Raw genomic sequence first — 22423 nt, forward strand, 5'->3', positions numbered from 1 at the left:
AAAAATTCGGCTAGGTGTCTCAAATTAAAAATAAATTTATTTTTATTTAATTTATTACATAAATCAAACCTTTGATATCAGTTAAATTTTTTGTATCATAAAATGAGTTATTGTAAACTATCAACTAAAGATGTTTCTTACTTTCTTTTAAACTTTGAACTTTCTTTATTTGTCCGCAAGATATTAGTTAATATAAAGCTTGCTAGGGGTCTCAATTTCGTTTTACGAAGCAGCTTATAGTGCCTGTAAAAAATGCCATCATACAATACAAATGGCTAATGATAGGTAAATGTATGACTTCATTTTTTATAGGCACTATTATTTGATTCTCTTTTTACTATTTTTCTATTTATTTTTAGATTTAGTGTACCAAAGTGTGTGGCCATGTGCATAACCAGTTTACAGCTGCTCCAGATGGTTGTCGGATGTACTGTCAACTTCATCGCCTACCAATACAAACAAAACGGTAAGAAATCTCGATATAAGAGGTGGATTCTTAAAAAAAAATTGCCCACCTAATCGCTTAGTGGGGCAAAATTGTTTTCGTGAAAAATCCTCCAAAATCACATAAATATCTACAAAAATTAAATAAAATCTTATGTTCATAACCCTTCTATGATTTGTTTAATTTTTGTAGATTTTCAATGTGATTTTGGTGGATTTTTCACGAAAACAATTTTGCCCCACTAAGCGAATAGTGGGGCAAATTTTTTTTAAGAATCCACCTCAGGTGTGTAAGGAGATAAGACAATGACCATTAAATTGACGTACATTGTACATCCCTAAAGTTAACACACAAAATTACCCCTTATGTACAATTATAATTAGTGGTTGCAACGTTGCGAAGTTCCAAAGTTTTAAGCAAACGAATATGAAAACGTTATTATAAAACTTTGGGGACTAGTGTAATAAACAGCCCAGTGTCCCCTCTCTCTATTAATTGATATACTATTGCTTGGATGTTGCACCAGTTATTCATGTACTATGATAAAGTGATGGTTGCAGCTGGATAAATAGCGATAGCTCCTATCCACCCACTTTATTTCATCCCCTCCCCTCCTAGTAGATGTTCGAACTTGCCAATAAACGAGGTCCATAATAGCAAGCTAAATTGACGACTTATTTTTCAATATATCCACGTATATACTTTATCAATTGTAAAAATATTTGGGGTTATTTAATGTTAGTTTGAACTCAGCAAAGCGTTTGACATTGTTTGTTTTAATCAGGGTATGTTGGAACATAAGACAGCTGAAAGTGCCGCCAAAAAAATGACGTCATACAATAAAATGACCAATGAGAGGCCAGTATAAATTTTACCAATGTATATTGGCCTATCATTGATCATTTTATTGTAAGACGTAATTTTTTTGGAGGCACTTTAGCTGTTTCATGGGACATTAGAGTAAAAATTATAAACACTTTTATTTTGTTGAAAAAAAAAGCTTTAGGTATTCTCATAAAAAATTGAGTGATAGGTTCAAACTGCGGATAGGCAGGCAAGGGAGGGGCAATAGTTCTGTCGGAGGGGGGGGGGGTATAAAAATTTTCAAAATTGAAAAAAAATATTTCTAAGAGGATATTACCGTAGTTTCCCACCACCAAAAAACAATCCTACCTTCCCCCCCTCAAAAAAAAATAATTATAATATAATTATTATTGAGAGGGATAAATCTAAACACTCCTTTACCCATTTACAACGTCAACAGTTTTTTTGTTACTACTTTCTAATTAATTGATTTTTAAAGAATTAATGTCCCCGTTTATTGAGAATGATAATGACAAAGATTGTGGTTTCCCAGATATTGATCTATAAAATTGTTTTCCAATACCCTCCCATTTATTATTATCGGAATATAGATATTATTTCAGAGGTGGATTCTTAAAAAACTTTTTAGCTCACTAAAATCAGTGAGGCTCGTTAAACATTTTTGTGAAAAATCCTCCAAAATCGCATAAACAATCTACAAAATAAAATAATAATTACCCTTTTATGATTTTATTTAATTTTTGTAGATTTTTTATGCGATTTTGGAGGATTTTTTACAATTTTTTTTAAGCGAGCCTCAATGATTTTAGTGAGTCAGTGAGCCAAAAAGTTTTTAAGAATCCATCTCAGTTCTTCTCATATTATAAATATGGTATGATTGAATTTTCATTAAATTATTTATCACCGCAGCTTATCTATGACTTGGGTATGTACTTTCGGACGTAAGTCTACAGCAGCGATTGAAGGTGCGTTAGGACTTTAAAACTCCTTCTAATATTCAAGTTATATGACGTGTCAGTCTATATTGAAGGATCTTGCTAACCGCTATGGTTCTCCTTTACAATGAGCTCTTTAAAGGTCCCCTGAAGGTTTATAAATATTTTAGGGAAAGCTACCACCACCCTTCAAAGAGAAATCGGATTCGGATCTAAGTAAAAAATCACCCCCCCCCCCGCCCCCCTCCGAAAAAGGTTCTTTTTAAAATTGAAATTCAATGCCTCTAGAGGCCTAGGGGTGTAGCCGTTAGTAACATTAACACAACAGTTTACATAACATGTTAGATTTTAAATTCTTAAAAATTACTGCAGTAAGAATCTACAGACGTCAAAACATGCATACATAGATCTAACTAGTTCATGAATGGTGTAGCTGAATGTGCTGTATTAGTCTCAATTCTGTATCTTTATGTGTTGTGCAAACTGGTACCAAAGTTCTTGTTTACACAAGAAAAAAAATCAGCTATGAGATAGAGACTAAAACTGTCCCAATTGTTATTAGCAAAGGTTTCTAAGGAAAATGAGGTCAACCTATTGTAATTTAAGGTTGACCTTTGCGAATTTGAGGTTGACCTTTGGGAATTTGAGGTTGACCTTTGGGAATTTGATGTTGACCTTTGGAAATTTTAGGTTGACCGTTGGAAATTTGATGTTGATCTTTGGGAATATGAGGTTGATCTTTGTGAATTTAAGGTTGACCTTTGCGAATTTGAGGTTGACCTTTGTGAATCTGAGGTTGACCTTTGCGAATTTGAGGTTGACCTATGGGAATTTGAGGTTGACCTTTGTGAATTTGAGGTTGACCTTTCTGAATTTGAGGTTGACCTATGGGAATTTGAGGTTGACCTTTGTGAATTGGAGGTTGACCTTTGCGAATTTGAGGTGACCTATGGGAATTTGAGGTTGACCTTTGGGAATTTAAAGTTGAAGAGTTAAATAGAATTACCTAATCTCAATTAAAACAAAAACACACGGAATAATACCCAAAATCCCGCTATTTTCAGTTTATTTTAGAAAAAGGTGAAGGGGGTTCTAAGAGGCACTTTGATTTGAAATGCCGTTTAGTTGAACCTCCAAATTCTTTAGTGAACTAAAGATTATAACTTACAATACCAACATCAAAACTTGTAGAGTAGCCTCAATTTTATAGATTTGTAAAAAATTGACTTTGGGGGCAGAATCGAATTCTATCAAAATTGAGCTCTCTAAAAGTGCATTATATTGGTGGCCTCTTTTTTATAATCACGGGACATATATTTAAAAGTTTTTTTTTCAATGCAACATTTGAAGCTTTTTATAGTGCCTATAAAAAAAACCCGTCAAACAATACAAATGACCAATGATTGGCCAATACACAGACTAAACTACCAATGGTAGGCCAGTATACATTTTTATTGAACAAGTTTTATGGGCACTATTTATTATCTTCTATATAAGCAATATATTATTACTTGGATGTTGCATCAGGTTTTCGTGTATTTTGTAAAGTGATGCTTGCAGCAAGCTAAAATTTACATTCTTTACCCAACTCACCCCCTCGTACTGGATGAACGAACTGACCACTAATTGAGGTTCAAATTCACAAGCTATATTCATGACAAATTTTCCCCTGTCAATATATCCACTTATATCTTAAATTCATTGTCTCTTTCCTTTTCTTGATATTTAAATAAGAATGCAGGGATCATGGAAAGAAAACAAAGTCATTCCTAATTAGGACAGAAGTCACTGGAAATTGATCTAAGGAAGGCTACTTATGTCCTTCATCTAACAAAATCTAACTTAAGGGAGGTGACTTATGTCCTTTGTCTGACAAATTCTTACATTAGGAAGGCTGCTTGTTTCCTTCATCTTACAAAACATAGCAAATTCTTGAAAAACTTAGCTTTTCTGTCCTTCACATAGCTAATTCTTGCAAAACATAGCAAATTCTTACAAAACATAGCAAATTCTTGCAAAACATTGCAAATTCTTACAAAACATAGCAAATCCTTGCAAAACATAGCAAATTCTTACAAAACATAGCAAATTCTTGCAAAACATAGCAAATTCTTACAAAACATAGCAAATTCTTGCAAAACATAGCAAATTCTTACAAAACATAGCAAATTCTTGCAAAACATTGCAAATTCTTACAAAACAAAGCAAATTCTTGCAAAACATTACAAATTCTTACAAAACATAGCAAATTCTTGCAAAACATTGCAAATTCTTACAAAACATAGCAAATTTTTGCAAAACATTGCAAATTCTTACAAAACATAGCAAATTCTTGGAAAACTTAGCTTTTCTGTCCTTCACATAGCTAATTCTTGCAAAACATAGCAAATTCTTACAAAAAATAGCAAATTCTTGCAAAACATAGCAAATTCTTACAAAACATAGCAAATTCTAACAAAATTCTTGCAAAACATTGCAAATTCTTACAAAACATAGCAAATTCTTGCAAAACATAGCAAATTCTTACAAAACATAGCAAATTCTTGAAAAACTTAGCTTTTCTGTCCTTCACATAGCTAATTCTTGCAAAACATAGCAAATTCTTACAAAACATTGCAAATTCTTGCAAAACATAGCAAATTCTTGAAAAACTTAGCTTTTCTGTCCTTCACATAGCTAATTCTTGCAAAACATAGCAAATTCTTACAAAACATAGCAAATTCTTGCAAAACATAGCAAATTCTTACAAAACATAGCAAATTCTTGCAAAACATAGCAAATTCTTACAAAACATAGCAAATTCTTGGAAAACTTAGCTTTTCTGTCCTTCACATAGCTAATTCTTGCAAAACATAGCAAATTCTTACAAAACATAGCAAATTCTTGCAAAACATAGCAAATTCTTACAAAACATAGCAAATTCTTGCAAAACATAGCAAATTCTTACAAAACAAAGCAAATTCTTGGAAAACTTAGCTTTTCTGTCCTTCACATAGCTAATTCTAGCAAAACATAGCAAATTCTTACAAAAAATAGCAAATTCTTACAAAACATAGCAAATTCTTGCAAAACATAGCAAATTCTTACAAAACATAGCAAATTCTTACAAAACATAGCAAATTCTTGGAAAACTTAGCTTTTCTGTCCTTCACATAGCTAATTCTTGCAAAACATAGCAAATTCTTACAAAACATAGCAAATTCTTGTAAAACATTGCAAATTCTTACAAAACATAGCAAATCCTTGCAAAACATAGCAAATTCTTACAAAACATTGCAAATTCTTACAAAACATAGCAAATTCTTGCAAAACATTGCAAATTCTTACAAAACATAGCAAATTCTTGCAAAACATAGCAAATTCTTACAAAACATAGCAAATTCTTGCAAAACATTGCAAATTCTTACAAAACATAGCAAATTCTTGAAAAACTTAGCTTTTCTGTCCTTCACATAGCTAATTCTTGCAAAACATAGCAAATTCTTGCAAAACATAGCAAATTCTTACAAAACATAGCAAATTCTTACAAAACATAGCAAATTCTTGCAAAACATTGCAAATTCTTACAAAACATAGCAAATTCTTGCAAAACATAGCAAATTCTTGGAAAACTTAGCTTTTCTGTCCTTCACATAGCTAATTCTTGCAAAACATAGCAAATTCTTGCAAAACAGAGCAAATTCTTACAAAACATAGCAAATTCTTGCTAAACATTGCAAATTCTTACAAAACATTGCAAATTCTTGGAAAACTTAGCTTTTCTGTCTTTCACATAGCCAATTCTTGCAAAACTTAGCAAATTCTTGCAAAACATAGCAAATTCTTGCAAAACATTGCAAATTCTTACAAAACATAGCAAATTCTTGAAAAACTTAGCTTTTCTGTTCTTCACATAGCTAATTCTTGCAAAACATAGCAAATTCTTGCAAAACATAGCAAATTCTTACAAAACATAGCAAATTCTTACAAAACATAGCAAATTCTTGCAAAACATTGCAAATTCTTACAAAACATAGCAAATTCTTGCAAAACATAGCAAATTCTTGGAAAACTTAGCTTTTCTGTCCTTCACATAGCTAATTCTTGCAAAACATAGCAAATTCTTGCAAAACAGAGCAAATTCTTACAAAACATAGCAAATTCTTGCTAAACATTGCAAATTCTTACAAAACATAGCAAATTCTTGCAAAACATAGCAAATTCTTGGAAAACTTAGCTTTTCTGTCTTTCACATAGCCAATTCTTGCAAAACTTAGCAAATTCTTGCAAAACATAGCAAATTCTTACAAAACATAGCAAATTCTTACAAAACATAGCAAATTCTTACAAAACATAGCAAATTCTTGGAAAACTTAGCTTTTCTGTCCTTCACATAGCTAATTCTTGCAAAACATAGCAAATTCTTACAAAAAATAGCAAATTCTTGCAAAACATAGCAAATTCTTACAAAACATAGCAAATTCTAACAAAACATAGCTAATTCTTGCAAAACATAGCAAATTCTTGCAATGAGGGTCCCAAACTCAAAAACGAATTTTCAGCGCGATCCGACCACCGGTTCTTGAGATACGGTGACCTGGTGTCCTTGGTACCGACTGTAAGATTTGGGAAATGGTTCGAATCCTTAGTAATTTTGGCCAAAAATATTTTGACACTTAGTCAAATTTTTGAAGAAAAAATACCCAGGTGACACCAAGCGTACTTACTGAGAGGACACCAGGTCGAAAATATTCTAAGTGTCAAAAAAATTTTTAACTTTAAGAATTCTAAAAAATTTACTAAGGATTCGAACCATTTCCCAAATCTTACCGTTGGTACCAAGGACACCAGGTCACCGTATCTCAAGAACTGGTGGTCGGATCGCGCTGAAAATTCGTTTTTGAGTTTGGGACCCTCATTGCAAGAATTTGCTATGTTTTGTAAGAATTTGCTATGTTTTGCAAGAATTAGCTATGTGAAGGACAGAAAAGCTAAGTTTTTCAAGAATTTGCTATGTTTGTAAGAATTTGCAATGTTTTGCAAGAATTTGCTATGTTTTGCAAGAATTTGCTAAGTTTTGCAAGAATTGGCTGTGTGAAAGACAGAAAAGCTAAGTTTTCCAAGAATTTGCTATGTTTTGCAAGAATTTGCTATGTTTTGTAAGAATTTGCAATGTTTAGCAAGAATTTGCTATGTTTTGTAAGAATTTGCTCTGTTTTGCAAGAATTTGCTATGTTTTGCAAGAATTAGCTATGTGAAGGACAGAAAAGCTAAGTTTTCCAAGAATTTGACCCTCATTGCAAGAATTTGCTATGTTTTGTAAGAATTTGCTATTTGTTGTAAGAATTTGCTATGTTTTGCAAGAATTTGCTATTTTTTGTAAGAATTTGCTATGTTTTGCAAGAATTAGCTATGTGAAGGACAGAAAAGCTAAGTTTTCCAAGAATTTGCTATGTTTTGTAAGAATTTGCAATGTTTTGCAAGAATTTGCTATGTTTTGTAAGAATTTGCAATGTTTTGCAAGAATTTGCTATGTTTTGTAAGAATTTGCTATGTTTTGCAAGAATTTGCTATGTTTTGTAAGAATTTGCTATGTTTTGCAAGGATTTGCTATGTTTTGTAAGAATTTGCAATGTTTTGCAAGAATTTGCTATGTTTTGTAAGAATTTGCTATGTTTTGCAAGAATTAGCTATGTGAAGGACAGAAAAGCTAAGTTTTCCAAGAATTTGCTATGTTATGTAAGAATTTGCTATGTTTTGTAAGAATTTGCTATGTTTCGCAAGAATTTGCTATGTTTTGTAAGAATTTGCTATGTTTTTCAAGAATTTGCTATTTTTTGCAAGAATTAGCTATGTGAAGGACAGAAAAGCTAAGTTTTCCAATATTTTGCTATGTGATGGACCAAAAACCAATTTTATGCAAGATTTTGCTATGTGAAGGATCAAAAAGCTAGGTTTTGTGAGGTGAAGGAAGGCTACTTATGTCCTCAATCTTGCAAAATCTTTGTTCAGGGAGGCATGTTATGCCCTTCATCTAACAAATTCTCACTTAAGGAAGGCTACTTATGTCCTTCCTAGGAAGGTAACTTCTGTCCTAATTTAGGAATGACTTTGTTTTCTTTCCATGATCCGAATGCAGTAAGCCAAAAAACTACTAGCACAGTCTTTTCACTCGGAAATTACATACAAACAAGGATGACAACAACCATAAAAGCGAAGCTCTGAAACGTTAGGACAAACGGACATTAACACTTGTATAGTGTCAGAACTGAATAATCAGAATATAAATGATTAAGCGTCAAAGCAAAATTTTGAGTAAATTTGTTTAAAAACTTTTTGATACAGGATAATACTTACATTTTTAGGACTTGATTATAGAGTTACTTTGCTTATAATATTGTACTTTGTTGTCCCAGGAATTAACATACCAAAAATCTGAACAATCGGATATTAATTATAACACTTAAAAATTTGTTGTTAAAAAAGTCAATAATCAACATGTTTAAAATGGACGTACAGACATTCTGGTAATTTTGTGATTTGTAATTTTGTATTTATTAGGAAATGGATAGATTTATATAATTGGAGAAAAGCTTTGCTGTTTAAAATGACAACTATTGAATGCAGTATACGAATTTAATATCTTATTTTGACATAAATAAAAATAACATACATATATGTATGTATGCACATAAATATTTAGGCTACATTTAGTATGCGGAATTCGTATTTATATTGTGGTATCCGCCGAGGATAAATGGCAGACACCGGAGTTCAATTAGATTACGGCAGTGTGACAGACGTGGACACCTTACTATAGAGAAGCTACGCTTCTCTAGCTTTCACTAGATAATGATCAACATCTATTTTCAGTTGTCACTTTATTGAAGGTTTAAAAGATACTGAAGCTATATACAACAAACAATAATTACATGGATAGGAATAAATAATCATAACATAAAAGCATAAATAATACATATACAATGGTCAGTTTGGGCAATAATGATCCCCCATCCCTGAAAAGGGTGGGGGAGAATTAAGAGTACAGTTAACCATAATAAACATGACAGATTCAATCATTAATTCTAAGCGTAGGGAGGGGGTCACCGAACCCCAGATCAGGGGTGCCATAGGCATGGCTCACGGTTGCCGAATACCACAACTCTCTCGGAAGGCTGGGAGGTGGTTTCCCTACCAGACTTCCGACAGTGGTTGAGGCCTTCGGTCCGCTCCTTAGGGCTAAAATATATACAAACGATAATGATTCAATGGAATCCTAGTGGTGAGTATCTTCTTAGGGTTGATGGGCTCCCAATGTGGGATAGAAGGCAGAGGCTGGCTTGGGTTGGACACGTTGGTCAGCGCCGGCAGGTATCAGGTTTGCTGGTGGCACAGTGGTTGCTGGAACAGTCAGCAGTGGGGCCTGCTGGTTGTTGTTGGCAGCGGCTGGGGCACTGGCTGCCAGGTTGATCGTCTGAGCAGCGGCCTGTCCTCCGGAGGGGCCGCGGGGTCTGCCAGAGGGCGGTCCTGGCCTACCTGGGCGGTCATGCCCGCTGTCAGTTGATTTCATAGACACCATTTCCTCGGCTGCTTCCCTGCCGATGGGAATGGCATCCCAGTCCACTGAAAAGTCCCGGGACTTGGCATGGTTGAGCCTGGCTCTAGCCAGCGCTTTCCTATATAAAGCTGGATGGTACAGGAACACTTGTGATATCGCATTCAGGGCTGCTCGGACTCCTCCTTGTGCTGCTGCCAGGGAAATGATGGTTAGGTCCCCCAGCAGTTTGAGGATCAACAACAGTAAACACAGTATGGCTGCGCCATCTCCCCACTCGTGGATGGCTTGTCTAAATCCAGCCCAGACATCCAGGGCTGCCTCTCCTTCCTCCGCCAGTCGGTCAATATTGTAGGACACTATCCCATGGTCTCCTGTGGCCGAACAGCTGCCTTGCTGAACGCAGGAGCCATAGGATAGGCCGGTCAGCATGGCACTCTTGTATGCTGGGAACGCCAGCAGTTGTTGCCAGTCGTTCAACTCAGCCTGCGAATACAAGCCACCTGAACTGAAGTCATCTAAGGGTTCTGTCAACAACTGTTTAGGCGTATCCAGCGGGGGTGGCCTCTTCTTGGGAGCGGGGGTTAACTCTATCCAGCCTTCCTCCGCGTGCACAGTCAGGGGGTAGGTGGAGGAGCAGGGAATCTTGGTGGCGTGTTCACTGTATACCCGTGTCACAGCGTCTACAAAACCTGTGGGCTCTACTGGCACTTTGTCCCAACACTCCTTGTGTTCGCGGACAACGTACTTGTGACGTTGGCAGGTCAGCTGCAGCAGGATGTCTCCCCTCAGTACCGAGAACGTGATCCCCTGGACACGCACCGGGTGGGCCGGGTCTAGTTGCTGGAGCTTCCAGCAGTTGGCCGCTACTTCTTTTGCTGCGGTGCTTTTCATGCGCGTTTCCAGGGTAAACCCAATATAACCTGCATGTATCTGTGCTTGAAGGGGAACGTCAACATCCCTGGCCGACACTCTGGGCAGCGCAGCCGCGGCTGGGTCAGCTGCCACGAACAACGCTGGATGGTTTGTGGCATGGGCCTCGAAGTCGCAGTTCACAATCGAGGTGGGGTTGGTCATGTTGATGAAAAACTGGGCCTGATGGTCAACCAGATATGCATCCATCACCAGGCTGGGCTGGAGGCTGCGGATCAGCCTCAAGGGGCAATCTCTTCCCAGGTGGTCCCACACGTAGGTTGCTTCCCCAGTGATGCAGGACAGCTCAGAATGGGGACACTCTAGGGTCAGGTGGTCAGACTGGGACTCCACCCGTCCATCCTCCACCACATAGGTCTCCTCCTTGACCAGCAGCCGTCGCTCCTGGAGCACTAATTCGTTGCGGTATAGCTGGCCCTCAAAGTGGACGTCCTCCCCCTCACAACCCACCCCCTCGGGGCTGTTGACGAGGGCGCCCACCATGTCGATGGTGAAGAACAGGGGATGGTTCAGCGGGAACGTCAGTGGCTGGGTCTTGCCTGGCAACGTGTAGACTCGGTTCCTGGCCAGGTCTCGGCACGCTTCTGGGTCTATCTTGGTTGGCCTCATGAGGGTGGGGACCGAGGTCACCTTGAGGTGACCCCATACTCCACACCTGAATGTCCACTGGGACACGGTGAGCTGACAACTGTACCCAGTGGTTTCCCTCACCTTGACTTGCTGCAGGACGTGTACTTCATGGCCAAGGGGCACCTCTTGGTGTAGGGGCTCCGTGTTACACATCTTTTCTTTATTGTAAGACGTGACATGGGTGGGGTTGGCACAGTCCCACCCCACCAGGACGTAGCTGGTTGTAGGCCACACGGCTGCCAGCAGGAGGCCCCACAGGACCATCCACCAATGGGAGAGGCTTCCAGGCAACCATCTTCCTCGTACACGCGGCTGGGGATCTTCAGCTCTGGTCACGGCTGCTTCTTGGGACTGGACACGGCTGGGCTGCTCCTGGCTAGATACAAGTTTCCATTGAGCGTTATCTGTATGCGGCCGGGGCACCCCGATACCCTCCCCAATGACAGACTGGCAAGCGACTGGCACTTGCCTGGGTGTCGGCTCCCCTAGCCCTAAGTGCTCCCTTCCCTTGTCCAAAGCATGCCCAGTGGCATGGGGCTGAAGTGCATGTGGCACAGGCTCGCCCTTACTCACTTCCCTCCCCTGCCCTAGGAACTCAGGTGCATGGGGCACAGGCAAGTCCTTATTTTCCCAAATTTCAATCTCCCCAGCCTCCGGTGCAGGGGGCACAGGCAAGGCTGGGTTTTTACAATATCTTGGATACAACACATTTAACAAATTCAACTTATCCTGATGTTGAGCAGCTGGGTTCCCTTGGCTGGCAGGGGGCTCTGGATGGCATGTAGCTGGGCTCTCCCTGCAGGCTGGTGGCGCTGGCTGACTGGGGGTGACGGGTGTCACCCCTTCCTCTGGGACCGCTGGCTCGTTCCAGGACTCAGGTCTCTCGGTGGCGGCGACGGTTGTCGCCCCAGACATCAGGTTGGAGGCTGGCTCGTTCCAGGATCCAGGTATCTCGGTGGCGGCGACGGTTGTCGCCCCAGGCACCAGGTGGGAGGCGCTGGATAGCACCCCCCCATCATCCCAGGTGGCGACGCCGGGTGGCGTCCCATACATCGATGCAGAGGTGCTGGCTAGCACCTCCTGCCTCTCCCGTTCAGCGGCTGCCAGGACCTCCCCATACACCGTCTCAGAGACGCTGGGCAGCGCCCCTCCACTCTTGCTGGGTAGGCTCAGTCGGGCAGGTTCCATCATGTTGAGGCTAAAAGGCTGGGGCCTCAGCACCTCTGGCTCGGCTATGTTGTTGGGCTGTATCAGCTCTGGCCCCAGATGGTTAAGACTGAAGCCTAGGCCAACCCGGTTGGGTTCAGCCGCGCCGCCCAGTACGTTGATCCTAGCTGGGACAGTCCCAAACTGCGGCATCCCATCGGCTCGGTCCGCAGCTCTGGGGGCGGCTGCTTGCTGTGGTGGTGCTGGGGGCGCGCTCCCTTCCATGTGGGCCACTCTGCTGGGCTTCCCTGGAGGGGCACCCTTGTCGGCGGTGCGCCTGCGGCTGGCTACCTGGGCCCAGTCAGCTCTACAATCGGCCGCCATGTGACCGTCATAGTGGCAACGCTCACACTTGGCAGAGCGGTCACGGCGTGGCTGGGTGCGTCTCTCCTCTAGGCTAACTTCCACAGGCGTTGGGCAGTCTCGAGCTCGGTGGCCTCTCCCCTGGCAGCGGTAGCAGCGGCCTGGACCCTTGTCATCTGGAGCGACCTTCCCCATCTGGTGGAGACCCGGAGCCAAGGAGCCAATCTCCATTGGCTCCGACTCGTCATATTGGGGCAACTGGATGCAGGCAGATCCAGTCAGCCCGTCGGTCGAGTCCACTAAGCACACACCTTCCTTCAGCTGCTTAGTAACCATGGTCACGGTGAACATGGCCTTACGAGTGTACTCAGGTACACTCGTAATTTCATGGTTCATCATGAGGCGTTTTACATTGGCGTTACGAATTCCACGATTTAATTCGTCCACCAACAACTCAAGATCCTCATGGTTGTAGGCGTCCCTATACAAGGCGCACTTAGTTGATATGTACGCTTGTATAGGTTCTGTCGAGTGTTGCTTGTAATCCCTAAACGCTTGTTTAAGCGTTTGGGATTCAAAAGCAGGGCGAAATAACAATTCACACTCGGTCTTGACCTGTTCGTAGGTCAAGGCTTGGCCTGCCTCGCCAAACAGATGGGACGCCATTTCCGCCGCTTGCCCTACCAGTGACAGTAGTAGGGCGTTGCGGCGGTTGAGGGAATCATGAGGTGGCACGCGGTAAGCCGCCCATGACATCTCGAGTCTGCGGATATGTGCCGACCAGGATTGCTTGGGCGGCCCTCTAAACTCCGGCAGATTGCTCAGCATCAGCTTGCGGTACTCGGCTGGGGCCGGCTGAGGGTCATCCTGGAGCCAGCCTGGGGCTTGGTCACCTCCTGGGGCTTGATGCTGGTCCATTGGGTCAACGGTGCAACGGCGGGCACAAAGTTATACAGTACTAAAATGAATGGTTTGTCACTTGAGGCTCCCTAGCCTAACAGCCAACACTGTTTGTATCACTAGGTTGGGAGTTTAGTTGCAAAGATATAACTTAGCTGTACTTATCACTAGTTAGGTGTTGAGGTTGTAGGGTAGGCTGGTAGAGGTAGGTAGATGTTGAGGGTCTGAACTGCTGTCAGGAACTGATTGGGTTTTCCTTTATCACACTAGAGCTAGAAGGAAAGAAACTTGCAATTCTTTATTTGCTAAAAATACCCCTGTTAAATGCTATGGAGTAGCTCCGCTCCGGTGTGAGTGTGTGTGTGTGTGTGTGCGTGGAATCTCCTGTCCTTGTAACGCGCGTCCGCGCCGTCAAATCCGCGCACACGGGGAAAACGCGCTCTCACCCCTCAACTCGCTCTCTCATTGGTCCGCTTCGTCCGTTGGATTTATGATATTTTCCGCACTCTGTTGCGCTACCCGTGAATGGCGCTCTGTGTGTCCGATCGCTAGCCCCACACTACAGACGGACTTAGTCTAGTGTGGGTAGGAAGGGGGAAGTGCGTGAGGGGACGGGGGTAACTCCGTCCGTTCCCCCTGTGAGGGAGGGGGGTAACTGTGTGCTGGTGTAATAGGGCCTTTTCTTCTTAATCCTAGGCTTATCTATTATATCACCCTGATTGTATTTGCCTTCAATGGAGAGGGGCCCCTCCCTTTCCCTTGGAATAAGGGGTGTATTGTTGTTGTGCTGTGGGCTTGAGATTGTTTTGATTGTATATCAGGGTCTTTATTATATTACATCTAGCTTCTATTTTTGTCCTTATCACAATTGCATAACAGATTTGTTTACCAACTCTGTTCTATTTTTAGCTGTTATCACAATACACAATAATCCAAGCCTGTTCTATTCTTAGATTTATCACAACACAACAATTTGTTTGCCAAGCTTTGCTCATAAATCTATTGTTTGGCCATCACACTAGGGTGGTAATCCCTGCAAATGTGATATAATATCTGTTTTCTAGATGGGTGGCTGCGTTGTAGCTTCTCAGGATACTCGGAGTTGACGTAGTTTTTCTCTGTTCTGGTGCACTACACTCGTATGTTGGCTCGCAGCTTGCAGCTATGTGGCATGTTTCAGCCTATCGGCGGCAGGGAATGTCCCGTCCTGCTAGCGCCGCTGATCCAAATCCGGCTGATGGCGGCAGGGAATGTCCCGTCCTGCTAGCGCCACTGGTTCAGATCCTGCTATTTCTTGCAGTAAAGTTGGCCTATTTCCAGCCGTTTACACTTATTTGGCTTGTTTCAGCCGGTCCGCAGGCCTGTTTCAGCCCTTTTGGCGCTCAATTCTCCGTTAGATATCAGCGCTGCTCGCGGTTATTCGTCAAATTTCGCTGTCTCGCTTCCACAACTGCCGGATGCAGAGTTAAACTTTGCTGTCCAGGGTGGGTAATTCAGGTTGCTTGCGTCAGTTTTGCCAGATTCACTGCTGGGAGTACCTTAGCCTCAGATGCGCGTCTGCTCTACACTTGTGGTTCGCCGTAATCTCACACAGCTGTCACCAAAGTTGTGGTATCCGCCGAGGATAAATGGCAGACACCGGAGTTCAATTAGATTACGGCAGTGTGACAGACGTGGACACCTTACTATAGAGAAGCTACGCTTCTCTAGCTTTCACTAGATAATGATCAACATCTATTTTCAGTTGTCACTTTATTGAAGGTTTAAAAGATACTGAAGCTATATACAACAAACAATAATTACATGGATAGGAATAAATAATCATAACATAAAAGCATAAATAATACATATACAATGGTCAGTTTGGGCAATAATGATCCCCCATCCCTGAAAAGGGTGGGGGAGAATTAAGAGTACAGTTAACCATAATAAACATGACAGATTCAATCATTAATTCTAAGCGTAGGGAGGGGGTCACTAGACCCCTTCCCCAGGACTCGGGGGAGGGCCATTGACCCTCCACCGAACCCCAGATCAGGGGTGCCATAGGCATGGCTCACGGTTGCCGAATACCACAATATTTCAATTCAGGATTATAATGATAACAAAATACATACATATATGTTTCTTATATTAGAAAAAAAATTTTAAGAGTATCCTCCAATAGTCAACTCAACCTTTTGTTACACGATTTTTGTGTAGAGGTCTCTCTCAAGCAACGCATGTTTAATAGGCATTAAATTCAGGCAACGTATGATGGGGCAATAAGAAACATTTCTGTAAACGTCTTTTACGGTGCAAGTTTGAATTCGAACCCTACACCTTACTAATACTATTTATTATCTAATGTATAAACATCCATATTCCTGATTCAATTTTACTGGTTGGGCGCTTACTAAGTACCATATTGAGCAATGAAATTCCTACCCCCCCCCCCCCTCTTATTTTGAAATAATGGCGGTAGTCTTTCTTTTTTGTTTTATTTTACTTTAGACCAGGTTGGGTTAGGTTATATTGGGTAGCCCTGAAGGGTTAAAGCACCGCAGATATAAACCATGCGAGAGTAGGCATAGTAAACTACCTCTCACCCCCCCCCCCCCGTTTTTTATTAATCTAAAATTTGTGGGCGGAGGGGGGTATTAGTACTAAACTTACACATTGTGTAAAAGCACCTGCACTGGTTTTAATAAAGCTGCATAAAATATCCAAATTTTGCACAAGATAAACTTTTTTTTATTTTCTTAAAATTTACATATTCAAGATTTTAAATATAATTATTTTAATTTTAATAAATTATTTGGATTATTTAGTCGTGTAAAAAACACTTTTATTAAATTTATGTAATATGCAATTGTTCTATCTAAATGAAACTTATCTTTTTAAGTAGACATAAAAATTCTACTTCAATATAACCCTGTCCCTAAAGATCAATTCGTTAAAAATAAGTAAATTTAGATTAAATTTACAGTTTTAAAAATAGTTGAACATCCTGTTACTTTATAAACTTTGGTAACTCTATTGTGCCAGGGAGGGAGGGGATGTTTGGCTGTTTATTACACTAGTCCCCAAAGTTTTATAATAATATTTTCTTATTTCTTGGCTTTATCTTTTATCAAATTTTGATTGGTTGTTTCAATAAGTGAAATATTCAAACGTTACTACCATTAATTGTAATCTACAACAAAAAGGCAAATTATGAATATCAACATTAGGGACGTACATCAATTTATCGGCCATTGTCTTATCCCTTTAGATCCCTGGTATTGTGCAGCTTGGTTGCATTATGTTGCAAACAATGGTTTCTACAATTCAACAAATTTTTATTTTTTAAGAAAACAACTGTAAAAAAAAAACAGTAAACTGTGTGCAGTCATTATAATGAAATCTTAAGAGATGCACCATAGAGATTCCAAATAAATAGATTTTAAAATTGCAAAATTACTATTGATTAAATTGTGCCTAATTCCCCTACAGACTGTGCATGCTATAAGTATAGAGTAGATGCACTATTTTAAAACCCAGGTTAAATTTTTTTATGATTTATCATCATTTTTTACCTATTAATGACCCCCCCCTAAAGACGTTCAAGCTTATTTTTGACAGGGTAAAATAAGATATTTTAAAGGTTTGAGGGGGAATCTAATGTATCTTTTTTTAATTCTAAGATTGAGGGGTGTAAACACCCCCTTTTCCCTCTTAGAACTCTATTCCCCCAGCCCCATAATAAAAAAATTAAAATTTTCTTTTTTTGAAATAAAGATTTTCAATTGAATCATTTATCATTTAAACAATTGAATTTGAATACAACTGAAACGATTTTGCGCAAATTAAGAGCACCAATGAAACTATTGCCATATCAAAGTCCACAGATTTGCCAACTTTTTGCAAAGGTGAGAGTGTGGCAAAGCGTTGTGGGTGTTCATACAATAAAGTTAGTTTCGCTAACCGCACAACCAAAATGGTTCTCCTTTACAGTGAAGCTTCTGATAGGTCCAACTATTTTTAAGGGGGTATCTCCAACCCCCCCCCCCCCCTAAAAATACTTTTTATCTTTTCTTTTTAAACTTATATTGAAAATGGAGGGTCGATTTCTCACCATAAATGCCACTAGAGGCTTCTAGGTGTGTAGCCCCTAGTAAAATTTCAGATTTCAGCTACACTAATCATCTTAACTGCAATTGACAAAAATAAAAAATATATATTCTTTAAAAAAAGCTATGAAGAAAAAGATTTTTATTTCCTTTTAATTAATTTAACACAAAGTTAAGTTCATTTACTTTAGCAGAATTTTATATGGTAGATAGAGGTTATATAAAGTAATGCTTGTAATTTTGTGTTGCTTAGCCATAACGACTAAAATTATTTCCTTTGACAATTCCTATAAAATGGTAACAAAACCATGATAAATTCTTCTGTGAGTTCATTACCAAAAGACCATCGATGCAAAAGAATCAATCACAGTATAAAGGGGGAGGTAGGTTGTGATTGAATTCCGTAAAAGTGTGAGTTTTAATGCTTAAAATCAGTAGAAGAACAATAATATTCACTAAATATGTGTATTCCTTATTGAATAGAACCATAGACAAAAATTTATATTTAGTGAATATTATCGTTCTACTACTGTTCTTAAGCCTTAAAACTCACACCTACCTCCCCCTTTATAAAAGCATCCTTCCTTCCAAACTGTTTTTTTAAAAATAATTTACAGATATTTTGTAAAAACACAGTTGTGAAAAAGAGCGTCGCAGTAAGCTGCAAAAAAAAGACTGTTCATATGATATAACATAAAAATTGGTAAGAAAAATAAAAGCGTTTAATACATTTTCTCGTATGCATTCAAACCCGAATATATCCGTTGGATGAGAACCGGTTGTCATCCATACGAAAAACTATGTCTAGCATCATATTACAACCAGTTTTCTACGAATATAAAAATGTACAATCATAAGATTAAAACCAGATTTTTTAGCCAGTGCCTTCGGCATCTCGGGGCTAAAAAAACTGGTTTTAATCTTATAATTGTATACTTTATATCTGCGGAAAGCTGTTTATACGAGAAATAACTATTAATTAACTTTTCTTTACAAAGACACTTGCTTTGCCTGATTATAAAGTAACTTATCAACTTAAAATCTTATTTTGCTACTTCATAGATGATTTATTTAAAATTTTGTAAGAACACTTACTAGGAGGCTTGCACGGCCTAATCTAAAAACTTTAATGTCCATAAAAACAGCAATAACTTTTTTTATGACAAAAATTTTAATAAATGGGAAAAGCATAAATTTTATAACACTTTATATAAATTTTATATAATATTTTTTGTTTTCTGCAACTTTTGTAGGAAATTATTTTTAATAAACTGAGAATTTTCTTTAACAGAAAAGTTATTTCTTTCATTGTATTATAAACCGCTTTCCGCGGATATAGAATGTACAATTATAAGATTAAAACCAGTTTTTTAGCCCTGAGGTGCCGATTTTTAAGAGATCCACTTTGTAATGTGGTGCGATACTCTAACACCCCAGGGTGTTAAGTTAAGTAACATCTAACAGACAACCAACCCTATGATTGCACAAACTTTGTCTGAGAAGTTCTAACTGTGCATAGTATGGGTTGCGCCTGTTTAGGGCCAGGGCATTCACTCTTCTCTAACTTTCTATTTCTCGATTTGGCAGTAGTAGGAATCATTTTTATTTTTAATATTGACCCGATACTCGAACTTAGCACTCCCCTGTCGACGAGCGGATGCGCTACGTGATGAGCCACGGTCACGGGTTAAATACTTATATGAACGCAAGAAACAAAAACTTACAACAGAGATGACTCATTAAGATAGACAGACAGAAAAATTCTACTTGAGAGTAGCTGCGTGATTATGGATATTGCAGAGATATTATATTAACACCGAAAACCTATAATCTCTACCTAAAACTTTTTTCATCCGTTTTATCTTATATAAAGCAAAGTTTTTCTATATGTTAGGTACGTCCGTCCGTTCCCTTTGGTGAACTTTAATTTGTGCTATTTAATTTACTAGTGGTTTCCCCTCTAAATAGCCTAAACCCTTCCCTGGACCAAATTAAAACTTCATTGATATTTGTAGAAAAATTGGTTCAGCTGTTAACAAGATCTTAAGATATCAAAAAATAAATACAAACATCATATTACTTTAGTATATAGAGTTGTACAACTGTAAAACTCCCTTTTGTTAAATGGAAAAGTATTATTTGGATGTGGAAAAGGCCTTTGATAGTGTATTCTCTCTCAGATTTGAATGAAAGGTCATTCATCAAAAATATTATAAAAGACATGATTGAAGGGCGAGAATGGAGCAATTTATAAATGTAGAAAATTCATGGGTAGAATGACAAGAAAATATTAGTTCCAAGAGGCCTCTAGGGGCACTTGAGTAAAAGAGGGAGAGGTAATCGACTCTCCACTTTTAGTTTTTTTCAGAAACATTTTTCCGGGGGGAAGGGGGGGGTTGATTTTGTGGCAATTTCTCTTGGAAGGATGTTGGTATCAGTTATCAAACTCCACTGAACCTATGATAAGCTTCACTGTAAAGGAGAACCGTACTAGTTCAGCGGTTAAAGAGGTCTTTCACTACACTAACACACACAGAGACATCCTGTTACTTTATCAATTTATTTTTCAGGCACCGAATGTGGAGTGAGCGATAACAATTTGAAACTGTCCCTCATCATGTACACCAGTTATTTTGTCCTTTTTGCCAGGTAAGGGCTACCTTGGTCAAGGGCAGGTTTTTTTTCTGCCAATAGTTTGAATAGCCTTTAGGTCCATTTGAGAAAAGGGTGGGGGGCGGCGGGAGACGACCCTAAACTTTACATTTTGATCAGTGGAATAAATTTTCCAGGGTCGATTTCTCCTTGGAGGGTTTTTTAATGCTTTTAATATTACGATTGAACATTTGTATATTCGTAGAAAACTGGATATAATAGATGATAGATATAATTTTTTCGCATGGATGAGAACCCTTTCTAATTCACTGGATATTAATCGGTTTCGAATAAATACGAGAAATAATTATTTAAATTTTTCTAGATTTTTCTACAACGCCTACGTGTACCGACGTCAGACTAAAGGAACTAAAATCTCTTCAAATTCCATGGATTCACAAAATAATCTGAGGTAAGTATCTATCTATCTAACCATCTATGTAAATCTCTTTGTCTATATATTATCTATCATCAATCAAAATTTTATTTCATTAGCTGCTAGACAGAATTCACGAAATATTGTAAGGTATAGCAGATAAGCACTATATTATTCTATTTTCTAAAATTTGCAGTAGTTATAAATAGTTATAAAACGTCTCAGGACCCATGAGAAGCTATATTGCAAAGGAGAACCATATCGGTTCAGCGGTAACGAGAACCTTCTGCACAAACAGACAGAGATCCTGTTACTTTAATTGAATAGACAAATAGGCAACAGTATTTCTGTATCTATCTATCAATTTGTCTAACATAACTTTTTATTTTTAAATTACAATTCATGGATGTTTATTTATAATTTTCAAACAAGGATGACAACATCCATAAAAGCGAATCTCTGAAACGATAGGACAAACGGTCATTAAAACTTGTATAGTGTCAGAACTGAAAAATCAAATATTAATAAATAAGAGTCAAAGCCAAATTATGTGTAAACTTCTTGATAAAGCATAATCTTTGTTGACATACTTACATTTTTTGGACTTGTTTATAGAGTTGCTTTGCTTTGTTGTCCTAGGATTCAGTATACCAAAAATCAAAACAATCGGATAATTAGATCACATAAAAATTTGTTGTTAAAAAAGTAAAATATCAACATGTTTAAAATGGACGAACGGACATTCTGGTAATGATTATAGAGTTGCTACGCTTTCTAAATCGTACCTAACTACTACAGGAATCACCTCGCAAAGTTTGAAATCGATAGGAAAATTCTAACACGCCTAAATTAACGAAAAAAAGCTATACGTCTCGGACGTACGAACCCTAATTATAAAAAAATTTTGCTTTTAATAAATTAAAAATCTATTTTTCAGATTGAAGAAAGATAAATGAGCTTTGAAGATTATCAACAACAAAAAAGAAGAGTTAAAAATGAAACAAGACACAGTGATCTAACAACAAATGCATTTTAAGATTTTATCTCATTCCTATACATGAGAACACTTTTCAGTTACTCATACATATACATGAGGACTTTTTAGTTATATAAAGAAGAAAAAAAACATTATTTAACCAATTAATTAGAAACAAAAATAGGGTAAAGTCCCTTTCGTGGTAACGCTCCTTAAGGGGCAATTCTTCGGATTTTCACAGTAGCTTTTCTCCTATTTCTAGCCCCTGCGGGGGGCTATATTCCTGCAGGGCAATCACCTAACCCAATATAACCTAATATAATCTAAAATAACCTAGTAAAAGCTACTTTAAAAATACGACGAATCGCCCCTTAAGGGGCGTTGCCACGAAAGGGACTATACCCCAAAATTATTTAGCATCCCAATTGTTCAAAAAAAAGTTCCTTAACTAATCCAACATATATGAATTATAATATTCAAATAAAAATCAGGTGTAAAAAATAAGTATTAAAAAGCACAAACATATAATATGAAATAAGCAACATGTATTTGACAAAAAATATAACCTTTTTCGTATTATATACATTTATTAAAAAAAGCATTCTTTAGAATAAAAA

The 22423-nt window shown here is 38.5% G+C and overlaps 1 protein-coding gene across 2 annotated transcripts in view; it reads left to right on the forward strand.

Annotated features, from left to right (window-relative positions):
- The window catches only part of Baldspot (elongation of very long chain fatty acids protein baldspot), a 48415-nt gene extending 25992 nt beyond the window's left edge, over window positions 1–22423 (forward strand). For both annotated transcript variants that reach the window (XM_080176806.1, XM_080176807.1), the window contains 4 exons: window positions 360–466; window positions 20373–20451; window positions 20780–20866; window positions 21768–22423. In XM_080176806.1, coding sequence (XP_080032932.1) covers window positions 360–466; window positions 20373–20451; window positions 20780–20866; window positions 21768–21786 — 292 coding nt within the window. In that variant the 3' untranslated portion in view covers window positions 21787–22423. The remainder of the gene's footprint in view (window positions 1–359; window positions 467–20372; window positions 20452–20779; window positions 20867–21767) is intronic.

The sequence above is a fragment of the Acartia tonsa genome, chromosome 11, assembly GCF_053477335.1.
Source record: "Acartia tonsa isolate MP-2025a chromosome 11, ASM5347733v1, whole genome shotgun sequence".
NCBI lineage: Eukaryota > Metazoa > Arthropoda > Copepoda > Calanoida > Acartiidae > Acartia > Acartia tonsa.